Source organism: Telopea speciosissima, chromosome 5 (assembly GCF_018873765.1).
Source record: "Telopea speciosissima isolate NSW1024214 ecotype Mountain lineage chromosome 5, Tspe_v1, whole genome shotgun sequence".
Lineage (NCBI taxonomy): Eukaryota > Viridiplantae > Streptophyta > Magnoliopsida > Proteales > Proteaceae > Telopea > Telopea speciosissima.
Genome location: NC_057920.1, coordinates 50016329 through 50042603, shown reverse-complemented (window position 1 = coordinate 50042603; position 26275 = coordinate 50016329). Strand labels below are relative to the sequence as shown.

The window sequence follows — 26275 nt, the reverse complement described above, 5'->3', positions numbered from 1 at the left end:
CTCTGAAGAAAGTTTCCCAGCATCAACAACGAGATGGTTTTCAGTTCCAATTATAATTCTAAATGATATAAGTGTTTGAATGGGCTACATGTGAAACTTAGCCGCTTATGTCATGGATATTGTCAAACATCCATGAGGCTGATCCTTTCTAACAAATGCCTAACCAACTGTCTTCTCCAAAAATGTTGATCCAATTCGAACAAGAATTTGAGTTGGACACTGGGTTTTTGTGACTCGCACTAGTTTAATTGATATTGTGATTCATATGAATAACGATGTGAAAATAATGATATATTTAAAAGAACAAAAATAGAGAAATGCAAAATTAGAATGTAAAGAGGGGAGCAAGTGGACTTTTCAGATGTGATCTGTTTTTTTTTTTTTTTTTTTTTTGGGTGAATAAACTTTAATAAAGAAAAATAAAAGAAGAATACAACCACTATGATCAATCCCAGCCTCCCTGTAAAAGAAAGAAGTCTACTCTTCCACAATTAAAGCCTCTTCTTTAACCTGTCCAGAATAAGGATACAAGATGCAAAGAAAGCCTAGAGGAAATAAGAGGAATACCTAGCAGATTAACAATAGAACAACCTACAATATCCTTGAGCTGAGCCTTGACATCATCCGACACACCAGTGATAAAAATCAAAGATTTTTCTGGATTAATGCTCAAACAAGATATATCACCAAACAACTTCAAAGCATCCATGGCAGCAGAAGTGGAAATAGCATTTGCTCTCATGAAAATAAAGATCTCATCAGCATAGACAAGATGTGACAAACTCAAATCTTTACATTTAGGGAGTAATTACATCTGTTGTCGCTTAATCTTGCATTTTAGACAATAAGAGAGACACTCCATCACCAGTGAGAACAATGGAGGAGAAAGAGGACGGCCTTGTCTAATAACCCTCTTTCGAGCAAAGAAGCCAGCCGGAGACCCATTCACCAACACAGACATTCGGACTGTAGATAGGACAGATGAACCTAGCAGGGAAAGGAGGGGGGGGGGGGGGAGTTCAGTCTTTCCATGATGCTTAAAATATGCATCCACTTAACTGTATTGAATGCCTTCCAAATATATATTTTTAGCATTGCAGGAGGCGTGGAATGAGATCTCCCAAAACCATGATCAATCCATTACAAATCAGAATATTATCAGTGATGCTTCTACCAGGAATAAAACCAGATTGGTTGCTACTATCAAGCTCACCAATGACAGATTGCAGCCTATTAGCTAGCACCTTAGCAATGAACTTATAAAGGAGATACTTAAAGAAATAGGCCTAAAGTCACACACCTTAGAAGCTCCCTCTATCTTGGGAATGAGGCTGATGAAATAGTGACTGATACTTTCAACTTGGCTAGGCTAGAGAAAGAAGCTTTAGATAGCACTGACCAATCCTCCTTGATGATAGCCCAAGAAGCTTTATAAAAACATATACTAAAACCATCTAGCCCCGGGGATTTCTGAAGTTGGTGAGACATAATGGCCACAAAAATTTCCTCATCCGAAGGGAGAGCTGCAACTGCAAGAGCACATCTTTGATTCTTTGTTCCTGAGAGATCAAACTAAATCTGAAATGGGAGGGGATATCCAGAATCAGATCCAAAGATGGGTGAGGGGAAAATAAGTTCTCAAAGTGGGGAAGGATCTCAAGTTTAATGGCCCCAGGATCATCCAAAATACTACCTTCAGCTGAAGTGAGCTTATAAATTGAGTTGAAGTTCTACCTAGCTCTCATTGTGCGATGAATAAAGACAATATTGGAATCCCCAAGGGTCAACAAGTCGACCCTAGGTTTCTACTTATAAAAGCACTCTTCCTAAAGAAGTAAATTGCCCAGCTCAACTGAAATTTTCTTCTTCAAAGCAAGACCCATATCATCCCTGTCAACTTAAAGCCGAGCTTGAATGCTATTAAGCAGCCCCTTATCTTCCTTAACGTTTGAAGCAATATTACCAAAATTTGATCTATTCCAACATTTGAGCATCAACTTAACTGACTTTAGATTCATAGCAAGGTCAATAATAAGACAGGCAGAGTACATACCAAGGAGCTGATTCCATTCTCATGACACCAAGACTTGAAAATCTTCACAAGAAGTCCACATGTCGAAGAACTTGAACGGCTCAGAGCCAGAGGAATAATATGGAGCAAAAGAAACTAAGGCCAGCGAATGATCTGAGATACCTGGAGAATCAAAGACAACAGAAGAGGCAGGAAAGTGAGCTAACCAACTTGGATTGGTAAGCACCCTATCCAGCTTGCATTGCACCCTTCCGATTCGATCAGGTAAAATTAAAACCAGTTTAATGAAGGTCAATCACATTAATCAAGTCCCAACACACAAAGAAGTCTGAGATGGCAGATGAATCACCCTGCACTTCCCCCTCCTTTCATGATTATATAGAATGAAACTAAAGGCACCTGCAATGCACCAAGGAGAGTCACCAACAAGGGAAGAAATAGAAACAAGAGAAGACCATAACTGAGTTCGATCTAGGCTGTTGTTGGATGCATAGACCGCACTAAATCTGGAATTAGACACTGTAGCAACAGCCGACACATGAAGAAGTTGGCAATTCTCACTGATAAAATCAACATTTAGCAAGATATTATCCCATAACATCCAGATGCGGCCACATTCACTTGAGCTATAGTTATGAAGGAAGCTCCAACCCGGAGCAATGGAAGCAATAAAATCCCCGCGAATGGATTTCTCTCACTTGGTCTCAACAAGAACACATATCCTGGGCTGCTTACTTCGAATATAATCATTAAAAATAGCCTGCTTAGCGTGATGATTAAGACCTCTAACATTCCACACCACCATATGAAGAGACTGCATTGAGAAACTGAGGGAGCAGACAAACAAATTCTGAACACCAAGAAAGAAGAGACCAAGACTAGGCAGGGGGTGAACCAGGTCCAAAGGGGGGCCTGGGAGGGGACTTGAGCCAAGAAGAACAACGAAGCTGGGTTGTCTTAGAACCAGAACCAATAGAGGACTGGATGGCCCTAGAACCGAGAACCAACAGAAGGCTGGGCAGCAACCAGGACAGAATGATTCGTATTTCCCTGAACTTGAGATTCAGGAATAGGGAGCACTGACCCAAGAAACATGCGAATGGTGGGGTCAAAGGGCAGAGTAATCCAACCAATGGCTGAAGGAGGCAAAGGGATGGAAGATGGGGAAACACTGCCAATGACTTCAGAGGGGTTTACCACCAAGGGTAAGGAGGGGGCCAAGGTATTCTCCTCAGCAGAAGCAGACTGCAGATAAAAGGAAGTCAAAAGAGAAGACAAGTTGGGAGAGAGACTGAGTGGAGCATAAAGGTGACCAGAGGAAGGCAACACAGTCTGAGAGGAATCAGACTGAGGGGTAACAGAAAGGCTGGAGGTTGGTTGAGGTTGGGGGGGGGGGGGGGAAGACTACGTGGGTAGAAGCTATAGGCTGTGAAGGATGAGAAGGTTGTGGACAAGCAGAGCAAGGGGTGGAGTCCAAGGTATGCACTTCGACAATTTGAAACCGGTTACCCAAAGAGGGAATAATGGCAGAAGTGGTGTTTACCACATGGCTAAGATTACGAAAACCATGCAACATCTGACTCTTAACAGCTACAGTACAAACTGCAACATCACCAGGGGCAGAAGACTCAGCCAGCTGCGCTTTATGTTTCTTTCTATTCCGTTTTCCCTTCTTTTTCTCTGATGAGAGAGCTCCGGTAAGTTTTTGCAGCTGAGGAGAAGAGTGAACTGCATTAACAACTTGTGATGCAACTCCATCAATAGCCGAGAGCTCAACTAATCCTTAAACCATCTCTTCCTCATAACCATTAGAGAACAATGTTTCAGTAGCGCCTACCTCAGGGACTATACATGGATCCTCACCCTAAGATGGAACCTGTAAAGCTTGCTCCAAATCAAGAGATTTATCAAGATTGCTACTTACTGCTCCTCCAACATATTCCTATTAGAGGTCTAAAAACTGCAGTCCTTATCAATATGACCAAAAATCTTGCATCTTAGACACCTAGCGGAACCTAATCAAAGTGCATAGGATGATCAAATTCCAAACCCTTTTCTGGTTTAACTTTGGTACTAGATCCGAAGGAAAACTCGGCACTTACCTCTACCAATAGCCTAGCATAGGACAACCTTTCACGATGCACAATGTTAAGGTCAATCATCAAAGGCTTGCCCAGAGCTCCTTGAGTCCAAAACTGGAGGGGAAGATGACGGAGAGAGATCCACAACGGAAGGGATCTAAATTCATGAAGATTCAATCCACTTTTAGTGTTTTATGGCTTTATAATGAGAGGTTTTTTAATAATAAACCAAGGTCCTTTCTCAATTATAGAGTACACATCACCTTCGGATATGAATTTAAAAATGGATAGACCATTATCAATCAGAAACATATTGAACCCTGGGCAGTGGTGCCACAACCTCTATAAGATGTTCTTTATCACATGGAAAAGAGCCCTTTTACCTATTATGAAACCAGTAGCTGTTGAATTCCAGAGGGCAGCTCCTTGTTCTACCACTTCTTTTGGGCAAAAAGCAATGGGGATGCCATTAACGGAGTTGAGAGGCACATGCTTCAACTTGTAACCTTCAGTACCAGTCCTACACGAGTCAGAGTTGGGTTTAGATAACAAACCTGCCCAAGATGAGGTAGGAGGTTGCGATGGATGTTGAACTGGGTTAGAGACATCGGCATCCTTGGGAGGCAAAGGTAGGGGACCTGCATCCAACGATAGAGGAAGAATCTGAGAGTCAGAAGACTGCAGACAATGAAGGTGAACAGCATTATGGTTTAAAAGAGTGTCCAAAGGTTGTTGGGAAATGGATGGTGTTGCCTTGACTTCAGGAGAGTAAGATGGGAGGCTCGGAGAAGGGGAGGAGGGATGATATTGACCGGCCGGGTTGGTTAGACGGGATACAGAAGGAGTGTCACAAGGAAGAGGATTACTCAGATGGGAAGGTCTGGGAGTGAAGAGGAAGGAGTTGAGAAGGAGAAAGAGAACTGGTAGCGGCGGAAGAGGGGCTGCAGGGAAAAGAGGTTGGTGAGAGGAGGAAGACATCTCCAAGACATCTACTCCGGTGAGCTCTTCATCTCCGACATCTTCCTTATATCCGGCAACATATTTACATACTTATTATTACACCATCAAAAGAAGAAACGGGGGGGGGGGGGGGTTGTGTGTGTGTGTGGAAGGGAAGGTGGAATCGTTTTATCTTTTCATTTGGATGTCATCTTAGCTACCCTGCATAAGAAAATTGGCAGCTCCTCCATATTTTTGTGTTGTACAACTTGACTACCTAATTAAGATTACTAAATTTAAGAATAAAGAAAGTGTTTTCCTACAGTGTCATAAAAAAAAAAACTTTTGGGGAATTTTTCCCTCACAACTATAATACTAACCAACATCCAATTAAAATTTAACATGAAAACAAAATTCATTTTGACAAGAGATAAAAGTATTGTGAAAGAAGAATTCAATGTTCAACGATTCAAATCAATTTACAAGAAAATACATGAAAAGTATACTCTAAAATACCACTTTGCATGTCTTGCCTGGAAGAATAAAGTGACACTTCTAGTGATGGTAGTTCTGTCCTTTAAGAATGGTCCATGCCCTAAAAGATCAAACCAAGACCCAGTTACCGTTAGTTCACTTATTAAAAAAGAACAATGTATTTAAGGAAAATTTACAAATACTTAAGGGCACGGTGAGGGCAAAAGTCAGCTCATGTAAAATGGAACAACAAATTTAAGTTTAGGTCATTCTGATGCATGGATATACCAACTAAAAGGGAGTTCCTCAATGTTTTCTTAAATCCTAAGCTGGCCTCTAAGTCCATTTAAGTTATATGCTTTTAGCTCTTCATAAGTTGTTAAATCTGAACCTAAGAACTGAAAAACATGACCAAGGAATAAGTCTCAGGGGAACTTGGACTGTTAAGAACTGGATGCACTTGGCAACCAAAAATTTTCTAGTTAAGCGCCAATTTGACTAGGAGTTTGTGTAATCCCACCTAGTAAACTAATAATGGGCCTTTGTATTAAAAACAATTCCATGTATGTCATTTATAGAAAGGGTAGGAGAAATACATAGTAATCATTTTCAGCAACACCTGATTGAAATTTGAATAAATGAAACTATTTTGAGTTTTTTGTTAGAATAATAGTATGTGGGGGGGGGGGGGGGTGCTCCGCCTCCTAAGAGCGGGATGGCATGGACCTTTCTTTTCAGCCAATGTAGCCTCTCTGCCGGAGAAGGTCTCCCCCTAAGGTTTGTTTTCCCCAAACTCATTGGGAACTCCAACATTGCCTCTGTCCTACAAGCCTTCTGGATAATGAAGCAATCAAATGGCAGAACTCTCATTCTGCGGCAATGGGATCAACAACTGCAACTCCACCGTGTATACTTAAGCACCATCCCTTTATCGATATCCTTCCCTGGGCTCCCTCTCCATTATTGGTGTGAAGATGGGCTGAGCATCATCAGATCCACCCTGGGAAAACCACTTTTCTCTAATTGGAGCACGAAAAGCATGGACCCCCTCGCCTATGCCCAAATATCTATGTCGAGGTTACTGCCTAGGACCTCCCGCCAACATCACGATAGCAGATGATGTCAATTACTGCTTCTAGTAGCAAGTCTATTGGGATTGGCTGCCTCTGCACTATGTCTCCTGCAAAGCTCTAAGCCACTCTACCAACTCTTGCTCCTCCATCCTCCTCCCAAGCCTCAATATTCTGCTCAACCAAGGCCAGGCTACCACACCCATCCTCCATCTCTCCCTCGTTCCCAAAACCCCCGTCGATCCACCATCGCTTACCTAGTAGAGGTTGGCGAATCAGATCTGCCCTGGGAAAACCACTTTTCTCTAATCGGAGCACGAAAAGCATGGACCCCCTTGCCTATGCCCATTGCCCGAATCTATGTCGAGGTTACTGCCTAGGACCTCCCGCCAACATCACGATAGCAGATGATGTCAATTACTGCTTCTAGTAGCAAGTCTATTGGGATTGGCTGCCTCTGCACTATGTCTCCTGCAAAACTCTAAGCCACTCTACCAACTCTTGCTCATCCATCCTCCTCCCAAGCCTCGATATTCTGCTCAACCAAGGCCAGCCTACCCCACCCATCCTCCATCTCTCCCTCATTCCCAAAACCCCCATCGATCCACCATCGCTTACCTAGTAGAGGTTGGAGAAAACCCAGACTGTGTCGTAACTCGTAAGGACCACTGTCGTGCCCCTCCTTCTGGCTCCCCCGGAGGTCACTCTAAAGGTCCGTCCATGCCAATCCCTCCGGTAGGTGATGGTACTCAGATGTTGCCAAGGACTGCTGGTCATAACAGCTTCTCAGTCCTCCAGACTGTGGAAGACACAGATCTTTGCCCTTCGACAGCCCTAACACCGCTATCCCATCCTCTCCCTGTGTCATTCCCACAGATCATCCCTCCTCTGCTGACCCTCCTGCAAGGTCACACCATCAACCTGTCGCCCCTTCCTCTTTCGGCTCTCGCACCTCTGCTCCTCTGCTGCCAATCAACCTTTTTCCTCCATCTGCGGGATTCGAAAGGCCTTCCTCATCCCTTACCCTTACCCCTTTGCCTTACCCCACTTTCCCTTTTGGGGTGCCCCCCTCTCCACTAAAGCAAACCAAACCTCCTCTCTTTCTTCAGCCTATATTAATAATAATGTTAACTGTTCTAGGCCCACTCCTTTGGTCCATTTCCAGCGCTCTTCCCAAACCCTGCTAATGCCTTCGGTCTAGTCCCTTGTCAACTCTGGCCCATGGGCTTTAACCACACCTTTGGCCTACAATCTTAACCAAAGGTTACTTCATTCACCTCTCCTCCCATCTTCTATGGAATTGGAGCCCCTGCCGACCCAAACGACCCATATTCCATCTTGTCAGTCCACCATCCCAGCCCTGCCTCTGTTCGTCCCTCTTTCAGCTTTGGAGCTGGGTTCGGCTATGGGGGTGATTCCTCTCCCTCCTCTGCATGTTTCTATTGCGGCCCTTCTCCCTTTTGTGTCTGTATAGAGGTCCTCCTCTCCCTGCTCCCCCGTCTCCCCCCTTTCACACAGAGATCTTCTCCCTCCCTCTGTTCAACCCCTCACCAACTCCAGCCCTCTATTGTTCCTCACCCCCCTCCCTTTGTGTTTACTATCAGTGTGACATAAGCTCCCCCTTATCCCAAGAAGAGGTCCCCCTTGGACTCTTCCTTACCCAACACTGAGAAGCCACTGCCTCTTAAGTATAGATATCCGTGGTCATGGCCTTTGTCGTGACAACTTATTATGATTTATTGTCGCTTTCTTCAATTCCTGGTTCATGGGCAATCTCTGAAGATGGGTCTTTATGTACAGTTGTTGTTAGGCCTTTGCTAGCTTCGGCCTCCCCTCCCCGGGAGAAGCTTTCAAATACCTCAAAATTCTGTAGACTGCATCTAAAAGTGTAGAATAGGGGTCATGCATATACTGGCTTACTAGACTTACTGCAAAGGCAAAATCTGGATGAGTGTGGGACAAGCAAATCAATCGTTCTACCAATCTTTGGTACTGCTCTCTATTTACAGGTTCCCCTTCTTTTGACCGAAGGTGACAATTAGGCTCTACAGGGATGTCAGTTGGCTTACTTCTCAACATACCTATCTCAGATAATAAATCCATGGTGTACTTTCTTTGAGATAAAGATATTCCTTTGTTTGAATAGGCAACCTCAATATCCAAGAAGTACCTAAACTTACCCAGATCTTTGATCTCAAACTCAGTACCCAAAAATTTCTTTAAAGAATCAATCTCCTCCAGGCTACTCCCTGTGACGACTATGTCACCCACATACACTATCAACATTGTCACAAATTTGGTAGTCCTTTTAAAAAAGTGTGTGATCTGCATTGCTTTGCTTGAACCCAATGGAGACCATAGCCTTATGAAACCTACCAAACCACGCCCTAGGTGATTGCTTCAACCCATAAAGAGCTCGATTGAGCTTACATACCTTTCCCTGAGTCTTCTGAGAATCAAAACCTGGTGGAATGTCCATGTAGACTACTTCAGCCAATTCACCATGCAAGAACGCATTTTTTACATCAAGCTGAAATAAGTTCCATCCCTGATTTACTGCATAAGACAGGAAAACTCTTACAGTGTTCATCTTAGCTATTGGAGCAAACGTCTCCTGGTAATCAATCCCATACGTCTGGGTAAAGCCTCTAGCAACCAGCCTGGCTTTATATTTCTCAATACTTCCATCAGCCTTGTGTTTGACAGAAAAGATCCATTTACACTCTACAGCTCTCTTTCCCGGTGGAAGCTGAACCAAATCCCACGTGTTATTTTTGCCAAGGGCTCTCATCTCTTCCTCCATAGCTTCTTTCCAATCCGAATGTGCCATTGCCTCCTGCCAGGAGTTAGGAAGCAAAACAGAGGACAAAGAAGCAAAAAAGGTCTAGAAACTAGGAGACAACGAGTCATAAGAAACCATATTAGAAATTAGGTGATGAGTACAACTACGTTTACCTTTCCTAACAGCAATAGGAAGATCTAAAGTAGGATCATAAGGAGGAACAGATGGAAGCTTACCAGAGGGCTCAGAGTTAGTAGAACATGGAACCGTTCTAATCAATTCTGTAGGAGAGATGGTAGTAGGTCTGCTCTGGTTGTGCTTTCTCTTCCTGGCATATATCTGAAGTGACTTATCTCCCTGAACCATTTTTTCCTTTCCTAGCTGAATGGTGGTTTCAATAGGTTCAGGAGTCTCCCCTTGAACAGGAACCTCACTTTGGCATTGCTCAATCTCCCCCTAAACAGGAACCTTACTTTGGCTTTGCTCCTGTTCCTGATGTTCCTGACTAGTAACCCCGTCCTCAAGAACATCCTCTTCTTCCCATGGTAGATGTATAGGAATTTGAAGGACCTCTTATGGGTGAACAGACTCCCCCTGAAGAGGGACAGGGTATAAGGGAACATCTTCCTAAAAAATAACATCCATGGAAACAAAGACTTTTCAAGAGGAAGGATGGTATCATTTATATCCTTTTTGGGTAGCAGAGTACCCCAAAAAATACATCTGAGACCCCTGTGATCTAATTTCCCATGGACATGGTGCTTATGAACAAAAGCAACACAGCCAAAAACTTTAGGAGGGACTGGAAAGATGACAGTACCAAGAAGAGTTTCTATGGGACTCTTATTATTTAGGACATGAGAGGGCATCCTAATAATAAGAAAGGCTGCAGTGGTAACAACATCCCTCCAAAATTGAACAGGAACATTCATAGCAAACATTAGGGACCTAGCAACCGCAAGAAGATGATGGTTTTTTCTCTCTGCCACTCCATTTTGAGGTGGAGTATCAATACAGGATGTATGATGGATAATCCCATGGGCAGAAAAATAGGACTGAAATGTCCCAACCAAGTACTCAGTGCCATTATCAGACCAAAGAATTCTGATTTTAGCATCAAATTGAGTGCAAACCATGTTGTGAAAATGCAGAAATATAGAAAACACATCACTCTTCTGTTGCATTAAATAAACCCAAGTTGTACGACTAAAACAATCAATAAAAGTCACAAACCAACGATAACCAGAAGAAGACACCGCACGGGCAGGGCCAACACATCAGAATGAATTAAACTGAAATGAAACAAAGTATGATTGCCCGACACAGGGTACGTATTCCGAGTTTGCTTTGCAAGAATGCAAGCATCACAATGAAAATTGTTCAAATTACATAATTTAGTCTAGGAAATAAACTAGATAGAGTTCTTAAGGGTGGGTGTCCCAATCGACAATGCCAAGTGTGCAAATCAGCAAGTGCTTTGGAATCAAATCCTGGGAGAGAAGCTACGGTAGATAATACAATAGGAGGCTGCTCTAACAGGTACAGGCCACCTTCCATCTTACCACATGCAATCGTACTGCCCGTTTCCAAGTCTTGAAATACACAGTGAGAAGGAAAGAAAATCACTTTACAATTGAGCTCACATGTAATACTACTAATGGCTAACAGGTTAGTGGAAAAATTGGGGACATGAAGCACAGAAGATAAATAAAGGGATGGGGAACAATGGATAACACCCTTGCCAAATATAGGCGAAAAAGAACCATTAGCAACCCGAACTTTATGGTTACCAGCTAATGGAAATACTGGGAAAAATTTTTAGGAGAACTCGACATGTGATCAGTAGCTCTAGAGTCAATGATCCAAGAAAAAGATTTGACAGAGGAGCTATGGCCACAAAATGAAATACCTGTGGTAGAACTGTTAGAGGAAGGTGTAGTGGCAGAGGCAACACTGGCATGGGTTGAAGGTGCTGAGGTAGAAGATTCCAGCCTAGACATCAAACTCCACAGGTGAGTCATCTTATTGGTAGAGAGGGGTGTACTAGAGGAAGCATCCTCAAAGGTAGACTGGTGGGCAGCACTGCCTCCAGGTCTTGGTTGACCACGCCCACGAAGCTCAGGAGGACGACCATGGATTTCCAACAAAGATCCTCGGTGTGGCGTTCCTTCCCACAATAGTCACACTTCACAGGAGGGCGACCAGCTAGAGCAGCAGGACCATGATTCTGGACCCCAGGTGAGCCAGCAAAGGAGGTCAGAGCCCATTTGGAGGGATCCGTATATAGGGCAGCATGCTCCACGGGTGGAGGGTGCTCCATAGCTTCACGCTGGCTTTCTTCAGAGGCCAGAATGGCATAGGCCTGTGCAAGGGTAAGAAAGGGATCATTATTCAAGACATGAGCACGGATTGGATCATACTCCATATTCAGGCCCGCCAAAAAATTCTACACCCGAAGCTTTTCTTCCCATTGGCGGTAGGCAATAGTGTCCACCTGACATGTAGCAGTAAACTTCCCATAGAAATCCAAGGTCTACCAAATACCTCGCATGGCATTATAGTATTGGCTAAGAGTAAGATCCTTCTGTTCCATCTTTATGAATCTTCCGACGGAGCTCGTAGCACTGGGCAGCATTACCAACCTTAGAATAGGTTTCTTTGGTAACACTCCATACATCGGCAACATTCTCCAACAGAAGATAACTCTAGGAAATAGCAGGATCAATCGAACTGAGAAGAAAAGACATCACAAGGCACTCATTGAGATCCCATTTAACTTGGGCCTTCCCTGCAGCAATTGGATGAACAGAGGTACCCATCAGATGGTCTTTCAAACCATGGGAACCAACACCACGCGAAACAGACCTCGACCACATGAGGTAATTATTGCCATCAAGAGTAACAGAGTTAGTCTGGAAGGTAGGGAAATCCTTCTCACAGTGCACAGAGGACCCTCCTTGTACAGAAGAAATGGCAGAATTTGTCTTCAGACATGGCCGTAGAGAAAGGCAAAAAAATCACAAGGCTTCACTCAAAGAAGTAGCACATAAAAAATATCTCCAAGAGAAGCAGGAGATTTATCGCATAGTAGAAGGAAAGGGCCCTTGATGGAACACACTCACCACCAAAGAGGCCGAAAGAGAGAGGCAGGGAAGGGGAACCCCTGCGGCTGTGGCGGTGGTGGCGGAAAAAGGTGGAGGGGGCAAAAAACGAAAAAAAGTGGGAGGGAGATGGGGCTGTAGGCTCATGAGAAGAGAGAGAGAGGCGAGAAGGGAGAGAGGAGGCGGAAGTGGTGGTGGTGCTGTGATTCTGTGAGAGGCGGCTGCTATTGGTCTCTCAAGCATGATACGAAACCCTAGATCGATTTCTCTTGGCTTTGGATACCATGATGAAATCTTAGAAATTGGGAGAATCACTTGTGTCAATGAGACACAGGCCAGCTTTATTTATAATGTAGAATAGAAAATTCTAGAATGAGTACAAGACCAAAATACCCCTATTGACAATTCTACCCTTGTACCCATATTACAACAGGAAGGCCAGAGACTCTCTTGCGATTCCAATTCTGCCCAGAATTGCCAGCAAACTTCAAGTGCTAGTATCTCTACACCTGAGGCTCATATTCAGCAGAGGTTTGGAGAGCACAATCACACAATCAAGGGCTACACTCGATCCCAAGTTTGGTGTTCTAAGTTCCTCTGGTTTGGGAGATCTGCCCTAACCTTCTATTTTGGGATCTTGTTCATATCTCACAAGTTAGCCTTTGGAATTGGCTGAATTTTTCAGCAAAGATTCTCCTCATTGCATATTCCACTCGATCTGCCTTAGAACCCATTCTCACAGCTGGTTTGCATAATATTTGCTACCTTCTATTTTGGTGTTATTCTTCTAATTCTGATTTGCTTCTATTATTGATGATCTGCTGCAACCATTAACGATCCTACTGTAGAGTGGTTCTTAGCTGAACCCCTTCTCAGTACTATACAGACATTGGCCACTCCAGAGTAGTACATGCAATTCTTCTATGAGTGGGAGACACATTACCATCAGTATTGTGCTTATGTCGGTTAGTGCACAATATCATCATAGTCGCTCCTATTCCTGTAGACTCTTTTAAATATGAGTTTTAACTTCCCCGACACTCTTCATGGCTATAGAGGGAGGGATACATGTAAGAAACCTCATATGTTACAACAATTTCTTTAATGCACTTGTCTGGTTATATATTATTCTCCATTTTAGTGTTTATGCATGATACATGGTACATATTGCTTATTTGTATTTTTTTTTGTTCCAAAAGTGTATTTTCATGTGTAGCTTGGCCATTTCCATGTGTCTCTGTAGTGTGCGATACATATCTCCGATATGATACGATACAAAACGGCTCTTAAAATCACCCAACCGATACGATACGTGATACCAATACTTTTGGGTAGCTATTAGACATGTAGGAAAATTTCCAATTTGAGTTTTTATTTTTGTTAGTCTAAGTTTTAGGAAGTAATTAGGAGATAGATTTTAATTCTATTGCTGTTTTTGTAGACTTCAATTAGGAAATTTTTAATTTCCTTTTTATATATATGCTTGTAACCCAAATTGAAAAGATGAATTGAAAACCGAGTTTGGTTGTGCCTGCGTGGCGTGTGGTGTTTGTGCGAGCTTCCCCCCCCCCCCAACTTCCTGCAATCTTCCTCTCTCATGCATCCTTTCTTCCTATCTGCAGTTTCTTATACTGTTCCTTCTCTGTTTCAGGCGGTAACAACAGGCCCTCTCCTTGGCTGTTTTTATCTCTCTCACCCTCTTTTCTCCCCGAGATTAGCGTCGAAGAAACCCTTGCCCTGGGCGACCAACCCTTACAGCCTCTCCGCAAAAATCCCTTCCTGCTGTGACAATCGAAGTCTGCAACTCAGATTGGCTCAAGGTACCGCCAGAAATAATCTCAGAGAGTTTTTGCTTAATGAGTCAAGGCTGTATCGCTGAGATACTACCTGGACTTCATAGGGACTCAGGTCCAAGCATATTGGCTTGTTTGGACTTGTAGTGTGGAGGTTATTCCAAAAATACTGCTGCCGGCTTACTGCCTTAGCCATATTCATATCCAGCATGAGGTTGAAGAAGACAGCCCCTTCCCATGATTCTTTAAATCCTTTAATTTTATTTTTTAGTTTCCCATAATACCTCTCCCTTTCTCCCATATTCTCTGTTAGCAGAACCGAGAATGGGAGAATGGCTTGAATTATCAATGAGATCAGTCAACCTCTCTATTTATAATAATAAAAGAGATTACAGGGGGAAACACTATTCACGACACTGTTCACGTGAACAGTGTCACAACCCTAATTACATTTCTACCCTTGCTCATAAATACATAAATAAAAAATAAATAAAACACCCAAAAGACCAGAATACCCCCCATGGTATTCTGGTATACATATTCCAACACTCCCCCTCAAGCTGGAGTATACAAATAAGTAAAGAAGCTCCAGCTTGAACTAATAAGAAAAAAAAATGTTAACACTCCAACATTCTAACACGCCCCCTCAAGTTGGCGCATATACGGCACTAATGCCCAACTTGAACAAAATAGGGAGTAACAGAGTTGTAGCAAATTCCATTCTAGCTTGACACACAGACGGATGAATGAAGCTCCCAAATAAACCTTCAAGAACTTGAAATAATTGATCTTCAAAACCTGGGCAGACTTTATCAACAAAGTTTTCACCAATCTTCAATAGCTGTCCAGTGATGAATCTCAGAGTGTCATAGTGACGTAAAATCTTGAAGTGAAAAACTAGGGCAGCAAGCAGCGGAAACAACTGAATCAACCCAACTATAAATCCTCAAATAGGCACTGTAATCCTCAAATAGGCAGGCAACAACCAAATATCTTCAATACTCTCAATACTTCAATCTCCCCCTTATGGCAAACTCAACCCAATAACAAAGAATACCCAATGGCAATGGTGGAGAAACACTGATCTTCTATGTTTTGCACCAATGTTCCTGCAAGTTCTACGTTCTGCAATGTCTACAGGTGTATTTTACATAATCCCCCCCTTACGTGTAGTAGTACACGTGGACAAATAACGAAGATGATGTAAGAAATAGGGCAAAAGTATGATGTTCCAGAATTTTTCCAAAGGTGCTATGGGTAATTAAAAAAAGAAGGAATGGCAAATTAGAGTATACCATAAACTTTCAAAGTGGTTATGGGTAAATGCCAAAGGTATGATATGGGAGATGGGTAAGTGAAAAAGGCAGTGGGATAAAGAATCATGGAGAAAAAACAATGCAACATAGCAATTTTCGACCTTCTTCAATCGATCAAACAAACTTCTTGGATGGAAACTCTTGCATGGGAGAAACACCAAACTCCAATTTGCAGATCTAATAAGAAAACAGATCTGATTTGAAGCAAGGAAAGGCTCCAATCTTCAAGGCTTGAGCAATCTTCAAACAAGGAAGAACCAGTGTGCAAAACTCCAATCTATAAACTCCCATATGCTGAATAGAACTGATGATATCTGGGCAGAATTGATGTAATAAGCTTCTAGAAAAACTTGGACCAGATCTGAATTAGAGAACAATGCTCGGATCAAGTTCTCAAAGTAAGCTGGATATGAACCAATAGAAAAGCTTCACACAACTGAATAGATTCGTAGTCGCAACCAATAACCATGAACACACTGTTGTTATCCCAAATAAACTGATCTCCAAGGTAGTAGATTCAACTCTTCAACAATGTAAAAGAACTTCGATCTCCAATAGTAGGATACTCAGTCTCAAAACCAGGGCAGCAGTAGTTACAAGTTAACCAGTCATGCTTACAGAAGCCAATCAACAGAACCAGTAAGGGATGTAGTAAAGCTCAATAGAACCAGCAAGTAGAAGACAATAACTCAGCAGATCCAATAGGAATTGATGCAGCCAGTCACAGAGGAACCAAACAAATATAGGTTGATAGTTGGAGAAATCGATCATAAGAAAGAAACCTGAATTTGTTCAAAAAATACTCCAAGGATAATGCTGAAATTTGGGTCGAACACTCCTCCGGTATGTATAAGACTCCCCTAAAAAAATCAACTTGATAGGATAGCCCTAACCCTAAGGAGGGTTTTGGAAAACCCTGAAATTGAGATCGATATAGGGAAAGGGGGCTTCAATTGCTGAAGTAGACTTGCAATAGATGTTAATTAGTACTGCTTGAATGGGACCTCCAATGCGAACAACCAATCTCCAGTTAGAATGAGACTTGGTCTTCAAGAGGGAGAGACACCAAAAAATTTGCAGAAAAGTAGGGCAGCAGCTATCGCAGTAAATAGACCTTCTTTAAGCCATGAATTGATGAAGTAGAGTGTCTCTTTTAATGTTAGAACCACCTCCAAAGCACTATAGCAGCTCATCCCTATCCCAAAAAATCGATTTGTGTCAGGGTTTTGGAAAACCCTAAAAAGTAGAGATCGGTTGGGGTAGGGGTCTTTAAAAAAACTTGAAAAGGTGCAATATTGAGGTCAAGTGGTCCTTGTATTGGAGGAAAACAACCCACAAAAAATCAGCATCAACTGGAAGGAGGAATCCTAAAATCGATTGGAGTCAGGGTTTTGAAAAACCCTAAAAAGGTGAGATCGATTGGGTGAACCAAGCTGGAATAGAAAAGAGAGTGTAGTAGATAGAAGAGCTAGATAGGTGCTGGAAAAGAAAGTAGAGGGAGCTCCAACAATGGAGGGTCAGCCTTCATGTGAGGAATCTGATCTTCAAAATTCTGGAAAGCTCCAATATCACAGGTATGGTTCCAGCAGTATTGATTAGAATTTAGGTTATGAAAAAAAAAAACAGATTGGGAGGAGGGCAGCAACTAAATCATTGAATTCGGTTTTTCCTCATTGGTGCTGCCCCCCTTACAAGGATGAGAAAAAGAAAAAACAGAAGAAGGAGAAGCCGAGAGAGAGAGAGAGAGAGAAAGGTGGGAGAAGGTGATGGAAGAAAAGAAGGTTTTTTTCTAACCTAGATCAGAGAATTGGCTCTGATGCCATGTTAGCAGAACCGAGAATGGGAGACTGGCTAGAATTATCAATGAGATCAGTCAAGCTCTCTATTTATAATAATAAAAGAGATTACGAGGGGAAATACTATTCACAACACTGTTCACGTACTGTTCACGTGAACACTGTTACAACCCTAATTACATTTCTACCCTTGCTCATAAATATATAAATAAAACACCCAAAAGACCAGAATACCCCCCATGGTATTCTGGTGTACATATTCCAACATTCTCCTTGCTCCTGATTTTATTTTTACTTCCAAGTTTACCCTTTCCTCATCAACGTCCTGTCCCACTAATTAGTTCATTTTCTTTATAGCTTGCTACCATAATTCCGAAATTGCCATCAGCTTTGGATTAATTGAGTTCTATTGCTTGGGTTGGCCAACAAGCAACCCAATAAGGGTTATTCCAATCCGGGTTTGCACCACCTTTTTTATGCTTCCATTTCAGCCATCAATAAAGGTTGTTACAGAGGGGAAGACAAACCAAGAAAGACCATGTACTCCAACTCTAGAGCATAGTTCCCTAGGTATCCAGGTGCCTTCTTAGGAGTTAGGTCCAAGGAGACAACACACCTTGTTTGATGCAAGAAAAGCAACCACCTTGGACCCTTGCCAAAAATCAAACACTGGTCATTGATTTAGTCACCTAGGTACATGACCATATTACATCAATGTGAGAGCAGGAGTGGAGTACAATAAAGCCACAGGTTGTCAGACTTAATTCACTCAAAAATACCCCAAAAATAGGTTATTGGGACTCAGGGATCTCCGATTCAATTAATATTTCTAAATGTATTATTAGCTTCTTTCATATTAAAATAACTTTTCAAGTGGTGTTGATACAGTTTCAGTTGGTTCAAACCAATAGGTTCTGTAAACTAGTGAGCAAAAAGGACTCAATTGGCCTAGTCTAGAGTATCTATCTCTTTAAATGAAACAGTACAATGAGTCAATGACACAGTTGGTTGGGTAGTTCATGCATCAACCACACACAAAAGCTGGACTAGATCATACTTATGCCTGCCCCAAACCCTCCAAAAGGTCGCGCAAGCCGACCCTTACACGACTGGAAAGAAGAAACTTATCAGTTCAACCAAAACCATGTCCCTTTTTATGAGAATACCATAATCTTGTGGGTGCACTTGCAAGCTACCCAGTGTATTACATGCCTTTTTCAAGAGTTATGCAAATTTCTTAGGGACAAAAGGATACAAAAGCCCAGATTTGAAAATCTAAAACCACAGAGTATAGGATTGAAAGCCAAATTGAAAATCTAAAACTACATGGTTTAGGATTGAAAGCCAAATTACCTGTAAAGTTGTTCCAGTAGCACTATCAATGCAATTTGATGATTTAAAACCAAAGAAGACAACCTGATTGTTACATTTGCACGATCACGCAATTGTGGCCCATGACCATAAGGTCCACCAATGCAAAACAATAACCTTGATGAACCCTACAAAGAATACAAATGATTACAAAGCCATCAACGTCAATGAATAAATCCCAAAGTTTAAACAAGCACAAGTGAAGCTATGGGCCAAACCATATGGTCAGACAAGTGTACATGTAATCAAACTACGAAGGAAAGGAATATGCATTAATTAATGGTATATCAAGACACGATGATGCAGTTATATATCAGAGCTTGTCCTTGATTAAGCCCTACAAAGAAGTTCTCACAGAAGAAAAGTTGCCCTACCGCCCGGATGGTCTTGGCCATCCTAACCTTCAGGATTTGGCAAGTGAGACTAAATGGCTCTGATCATCAATGACTGCAGGAAATCTCAAAGATAAGAACCATGAGACTCTAGAATGCTGAAGGAAAAGAAGAAATCTGTATTAAAAGGTGAAGCTCCACAAACCATTAAGCTAGAGAAGTTTTGAACCTTGTATAATGATACTCTTACCCGTTTCTCCCTCCACCCCCCCCCCCCCTCTCCCCCTCCCCCAAACAACAACAAAGCAATTTCCCTAGTCACGGTAAGTAAAACATGACAGACCTTAATATCTATGATCCATATTTTGGGTTAACAAGATGTGGTATGCAGTTTAGTCATCAAGCACAAACGAGCAGATCAAGGACGGAAGTAGGCCATTTTCTTCTACCTAATTTTGACCATCAACTATGTTTAAAGTTAATTCTTCATACTCTAATAAATTCTGGAAGGCTATTACGGACCGCTGTAGGGGGTAAAAGACCAGAGGAATGGTGAACTAAGATTGCCACTGAGAGGGGGTGCATCAGCGGTGTCCAAAAACTTGAACCCAACTCACTCATCGGCGTCACTGGCACTCAACCACAATCACAAAGCAACCACCCAATCACACACATATACATTGCAACCTCATGCACTTACAAGTTACAACCATGTGGCCAGGTCTATCAAATGTACACAACATACATATCACCCTGCAGCAAACACATACGGTGATCACCAGCCAGGGCTAACACAAGCCACTCATCACATAATCCATACTCCACAAACCATCCTGCCGCAGATAATATAGCAATGCAAAAACGTAAGCAATAAGCTCACACCACACGACGGAGATATAAGTAGTTCGGCAGTGTGCCTACATCCATGATGCAAATGGCCTAATTGGTCATTGTATAATGCACAATACAAATTCGTGTCACACCCACGACATAGGAGCACCAACCCCTATCTTTGTGTTGTACACTTGTACCCACTACACGGGAGCCCCTACCTCCAACTATCAAGCACCCACTTGATAGCTCAATAATAATGGGCTTATATGAAATGCCCCAGTTACAAGCTCACACATACAAATCACACCCAACAGACTACAAGTAATGACACAGGAAAAATCACAAAAACCTAGCCTACAGTCAATTGCAACAAAGGGGATTTACAAGGGGGTTACCTACATAACCGGGAAACCTTTTTTTTTTTTGTTGTCACACCCACATCTCCAATCTTTGATGCACTCCTCTATCTTCTTCCTTCCTCTCTCTTGAGTCTCCATTACAAACCTAGGTTTGTATTCATCCTCTTCTCCTTCTCCTTCTCTTCTCTTCACAACCCAATCACTCTTCTACTCACAACCTTCAACTCAACATATGAAGAACTTCAATCAATGTTCTTGAGCAAGCTAAACCTTCTTTGAGCCTTCTTCATAAACCCTTAATGTGTTCTTGAATGCACTTCAACAAATCTTCACTTAAATGCTTGAATCATCAAAGGAGAATAGAAGCTTTGGGGATTGTTGGGTTTCTCATTGTTGGAACTTCCTCTCCTTCGTAGACCACTCCTCTCAAGCTCAAGAACCTCTCCCTAGATCTTTCTTTTGAAGCCCTAGGTCCCTTTTATAACCCCAATCAAAAAATTCCACTTAAAAACCCAAAATCACGTTTTCTGGGCAAATCGGTCGCCCATTTGAGCGAGCGGCGAGTCAATTTCTGTTCACTTTGCTCTCGGCCAAAATGGATTTGGTTTTCCAACCAGCTGGCCGGTTCTATGATCCAACACTCTGACCTCTTCTCAAATGGTCATAACTCTCTTGCTTGATCTCTGATTAACTTGATTCTTTTTCCATATGAAAGCTAACTCAAAGGGCTATGATGTAGATTAATCACCTAAAGGACTTTTTTTTTATTGGAAATAAGCTTTGGGTTGGGATATATACATGTTGGGCCTTTGATCCTATTGGTTTTCTATGTAATAGACCACTTTTATGGGCCTAAAATATGGGTAATTAGGTTGCATACGAAATTAGTTGTTTTAGTTCCATAATTAGTTTTATTTTGGTGTTTTTGTTCATAAATTGAACCGGTTCAATTTAAGTGATTTTAGTAGTTTACTTTTAAGTGTTTATGGGGCTGGATTAGGACTCTGTTTTGATGGAGTCTATTTCAATTTCCTCGTCCATTTAAGTTACCTAATAGGTTAAGGATTGAGTTAGGCCTTTCCTTTTTAGTGTAGGAGTCTATTTTTGAGTCTTTTATATAAGGTTGTAAGGGGGACAAGTATTGAGCACGAATTTTGATATTAATGAAAAGCTTTTTGACTACTCTTCTTCTCCATTGAAGATTCTTGTCTTGTGTTTGATCAAGGCTGGTGGGATCGGTGTTTGATCCAATCGATACATTGCGGAGTAAAGCCCAGGTAGTTCTTTCGAAGATTTCTTTTGGTGTTCTTCGTGCAAGATTTAATTTGTATACAAGTTTCTCCCTTCAAACAAGTTGTTGCCAAGGATTCTCTGCAACTACAGTAAGTTTGAATCATCCCACCCCCTACAATTCTTCTTCTAATCCTCTTACAGCCCAAACCTTAAGATTCCCCCTTTTGTTTTCAATTTTCCCAATACCTAAAATCTGCCCAGACCAAAACAGCCAGCCAAATCACACCAAACTTTGGTCAAAGTCTCCTCTCATACTGAGGAAAACTCAATCCAAATGGTTCCTTCATCTAACCATCATAAACCCTATAAATCCATTTTTTTCCTCTTTTCAAAAACCTGAAACCCTAACCCTTACCTTGCTGCCGATTCTAATTAAAAGGCCTAGACTTGTTAAAACTTAACAAGACCTTCACTAGAAGGCTCCCCTACATTAACTTGACCTAACCCTACCATCAAACCCTAGGTCACATTAAACCTTAACCCTAATTTAACAAAAAACACCTATTTTGACCTATTCGAACTACCATGTTCATGGCAGATCCTGCTTATCAGCTTCTAGTTGGACCCCTTCTAATCTAGGACTACATTTGGCTACAAGTTTCATGTTTTCACCATCAACCCAGAATCAGTACACGTGTTCCAAAAATGAGCTTGAATCTGATGTATTAGACGAAACAGCTTCGTGAAGCATACGCACCATGCCTGATGATCAAGCCATAACCTCCAACCCCGATATCAGATTGATCTGATTCTTAAATGATTCGAAAGCTAACTTAGAGATCTACCTTTCCCATATTTTGAGCTTCTACAAATTCCAAATGAAGGACAGCTCAAAAAGTACATAAAGTTATTGCATATATACTTATATAGAAAATAGAATTTTGGGCACCATGCACGACATCTGTGTTTGAGATCATAGCTCCCATATCCAAACTTGGATTGACTCAATTCTTGAGGCATTGGAAAACTAACTCATAGGGCAAGAATCTTTTAGTTTTGAGCTTCAAGAAACTCCCAATGAAAGTGATGTAGATTCATCACCAAAATAGGCTTTGTTTTAATAAGAACAAGTCTAGGGTTGGGTTATTTTCATGTTGGGCCTTTGATACCATGGGTTTTCTATGTAATAGGCGACTTTTATGGGCCTAAAATATGGGTAATTAGGTTGCATATGGGATGAGTTGTTTTAGTTCCATATTTAGTTTTATTTTGGTGTTTTTGTTCATAAATTGAACCGGTTCAATCAATGGTTCAATTTAAGTGATTTTAGTAATTTTTTTAAGTGTTTAGTGGGGCTGGATAAGGACTCTGTTTTGAGTCTATTTCAGTTTCCTAGTGAGTTTAAGCTACTTAATATGTTAAGGATTGGGTTAGGCCTTTCCTTTTTAGTGTAGGAGTCTATTTTTGAGTCTTTTATATAAGGTTGTAAGGGGGGCAAGCATTGAACACGAATTTTGATATTAAAGAAAAGGTTTTGGCTGCTCTTCTTCTCCATTGAAGATTTTTGTCTTGTGCTTGATCAAGGCTGGTGGGATCGGTGTTTGATCCGATTGACACTGTTGAAGTCGATAGTTGTACGGGCAGATAGGTCATTGTGCTTTTCCTTTGTTTTATTTCTGTTTTTCTAGTGTTTCATTGATGTAAGGGCAGTTTTGTCCTAAACTTATTTCAATATAAATAATACATTAAGTGACCTGCGATAGAACATACTGTTCTACCGCAGGTCCCCTTTCTCTTGGGATTTGCACTCTCTTCTTCTTCTCCTCCTTTCTTCTCTTCTCTTCTCTCCAATCTGGTTGTTCAGTATCTGGTATTATAACATGGTATCTGAGCTTATCTAATCAGATTGGAGCACCATCTCATGATCTTCTTCTGGTTCTCTTTACTCGACTTTTGCTTGTGGTGTGCAGCCACCTATAGCTGCTCCTTCTATGATGTAGTTCCACTCCTCTGAAGAATTAATGGAGCGATTTCTACTGCTACCTACCTTTTTTTATGCATGATTGGAGTTCTCCCTCAACTATTTTTTGAAGGCTGCTGAAATCGATGTCAAATAAAACCCTGACAATAATCGATTTTCCCTGGGAAGGTTTGGTTTGATGTCCTATGGTTCAGGCTTGCTTCTACATGATGCTTAGTGCTTCTGGGGGTTATTGTAACCTATTTCGAGTGATGGTGCTGCTTGTTTGAAGGTTTTATTCTTCTTCCCAATAACCCTGACATCGATTCTGCTTTGTTCCCTGCCTTGGCTGCTTCTATCGAGTGTGGTGTTGCTGCTGCCTATTATGGGGTTGTTGCTGCCTATTACTTCTTTTCCTACTGCATTAGCTGCCTTTTATTATCAGCTGCTGTTATTGGTTGCTGCTCCTCTACTTCTATTACTTCAGAATCAATTACCTTCTGTGATCGTTCTATCGATTTTTTTTTTTTAAGTTTATCTACTATGGCTGATTCGAAGACCCCCCAGGACAATGTCAATTTTCAGATTACATCCATAAAGTTGAAAGGGAATTCCAACTACTTATTGTGGGCACAAGCTGTCCGGGTTTACATTATAGCTAAGGACAAGCTTAGCTACATTACTTCCCCTCCTCCAGAACCTGATTCTAAGGACTACAGCACTTGGAATAAAGAGAATGCAATTATTTTAATTTGGTTATGGAACAGCATGGAGCCGGATATCGCTGTGAATGTTATGTTTCACACCACAGCAAAGGGAGTCTGGGATGACCTCAAGGAGACATACTCTCAAGAGAAGAGTATGACACGGATCTTTGAACTTTATGAGAAATTGTTTCAGTTTCAGTAGGGAGACAAGCCGCTCCAAGATTATTACAGTGCCTTTAAGGGCATGGTTGAAGAGTTGAATGTTTTCCAGCCTCTTACTACTGACATTGAAAAGTTGAAGGCTCAAAGGAATGAGTTTTTTGTCTCTAAGTTTCTAGCTGGTTTAAGTCCTAGTCTTAAGGCTGTTAAAGGACATCTGTTGGCAGGTGAATCTGTCCCTACCTTGAATGATACTTTTACTCGGCTGCAGCGTATTGTTTCTCCTAGCTCCAAGCCTGAAACTAACCCCAAGGAAAATTCGGCTTTCACTACTACTAGAGGCCGTGGTAGAGGCCGTAGTTCAGGGGGAGACGTGGCTTTGGTGGTCGTACTTCTGGTGGGCAGCATATTGATAAAGCAGCCCAATTGTGTTCTTATTGTGGGAAGACAAATCACACTGTTGATACTTGCTGGTCCAAGCATGGGAAACCCGAATGGGCTCAAAACTTGGCCAATCATGCAAGTTCTGAAGGTGGTACTGATTTTGTTACACCTAGTGATACTAAGGCTGATTCGACTATGGGAGATTCTTCTACCAACATCCGTGATGAGATGCAACAACTCATGCGTCGCATCAAGAGTCTGGAGTCATCCACTTCCACTTCTTGGGCATCCACCACTGCTGCCACTCTAGCTCATGCAGGTACACCTGCTGCTCTCTTTTCCACTACTTCCACACCTTGGATCATTGATTCGGGGGCTTCCACTCACATGACTGGTAAGTCGTCTGTTTTTAGCTCTATTTCTCCTAGCTCTCATATCCCTCCTGTTATTACCGGACATGGTACCGTTTCTCTTAATTCTAATATTTCTCTTTCTTCTGCCCTACATGTTCCCCAATTTCCTTTAAGTCTTCTTTCTATTAGTCAATTTACTAAAAGTTTGAATTGTTCTTTAACCTTCTTTCCTTCTTACTGTGTTTTTCAGGATCTTCACACGAGGAAGACGATTGGTGGGGCGTGTGAGAAAGATGGACTACATTATTTGCATGGTGCTGCCCCATCTGCTTCAGCTGCAACTACTACTGTTGATGGAGAGTCTCCATTTCGATGGCATTGTAGGCTAGGACATTTGTCTTTGTCTAGGTTAAAAGTTGTTTTTCCCCAGTTTAAGTCTTTAAATAAATTAGAGTGTGAGGGCTGCGAGTTGGGTAAGCATCATCGTGATACGTTTCCCTCTTGTTCTATGCCCCGTAGTGCTTCTTTATTTTCCTTGGTGCATTCCGATGTGTGGGGTCCTTGTCGTGCAAACAATAGTCATGGTTTTCGTTATTTTGTCACTTTTGTGGATGATTATTCCCGGACTACTTGGTTGTACCTTTTAAAGGATAGATTAGAATTTTTATCCGTGTTTCAAAATTTTTGCAATGAAATAAAGACCCAATTTAATGCTTCTGTTAAAATTTTTCGGTCTGATAATGCTTTGGAGTTTCTTCAAACTGAGATCTCATCTTTTTGTGTTGCTAACGGGATGATTCATCAAACTAGTTGTTCCTATACTCTTCAACATAATGGGGTAGCGGAACAGAAAAATAGGTACTTACTTGAAGTTGTCAGGGCCCTCATGTTGCATATGCAGGTGCCCAAACATTTTTTGTGTAATGTAGTTTTTACTGCATGTTTTTTGATTAACCGTATGCCATCTTCTGTTCTTGGTGACAAGTCACCCTTTTCTATTTTGTTTCCTAGTATTTCGAGTTTTAGTCTGCCTCCTAAAGTGTTTGGGTGTGTTTGCTTTGTTCATAATCTCCATATCCATGGAGATAAATTGGACCCTAGGTCAACCAAATGTGTCTTCTTGGGTTACTCTAGAACCCAGAAGGGATATAGGTGTTATGATCCTCTTACAAGAAGGCAGTTTGTGAGTGCAGATGTCA

At 41.7% G+C, this 26275-nt stretch overlaps 1 protein-coding gene across 2 annotated transcripts in view; it reads right to left on the bottom strand.

Annotated features, from left to right (window-relative positions):
- Positions 1 to 5457: 5457 nt before the first annotated feature.
- Positions 5458 to 26275, bottom strand: part of LOC122660774 (putative RNA methyltransferase At5g10620) — an 88692-nt gene continuing 67874 nt past the window's right edge. For both annotated transcript variants that reach the window (XR_006332785.1, XM_043856008.1), the window contains 2 exons: positions 18738 to 18883; positions 5458 to 5647 (listed from right to left, as the gene is read on the bottom strand). Coding sequence is in view for 1 of the 2 variants with exons in the window: in XM_043856008.1 (XP_043711943.1) it covers positions 5608 to 5647; positions 18738 to 18883 (186 nt within the window). In the remaining variant the exon portion in view is untranslated. The remainder of the gene's footprint in view (positions 5648 to 18737; positions 18884 to 26275) is intronic.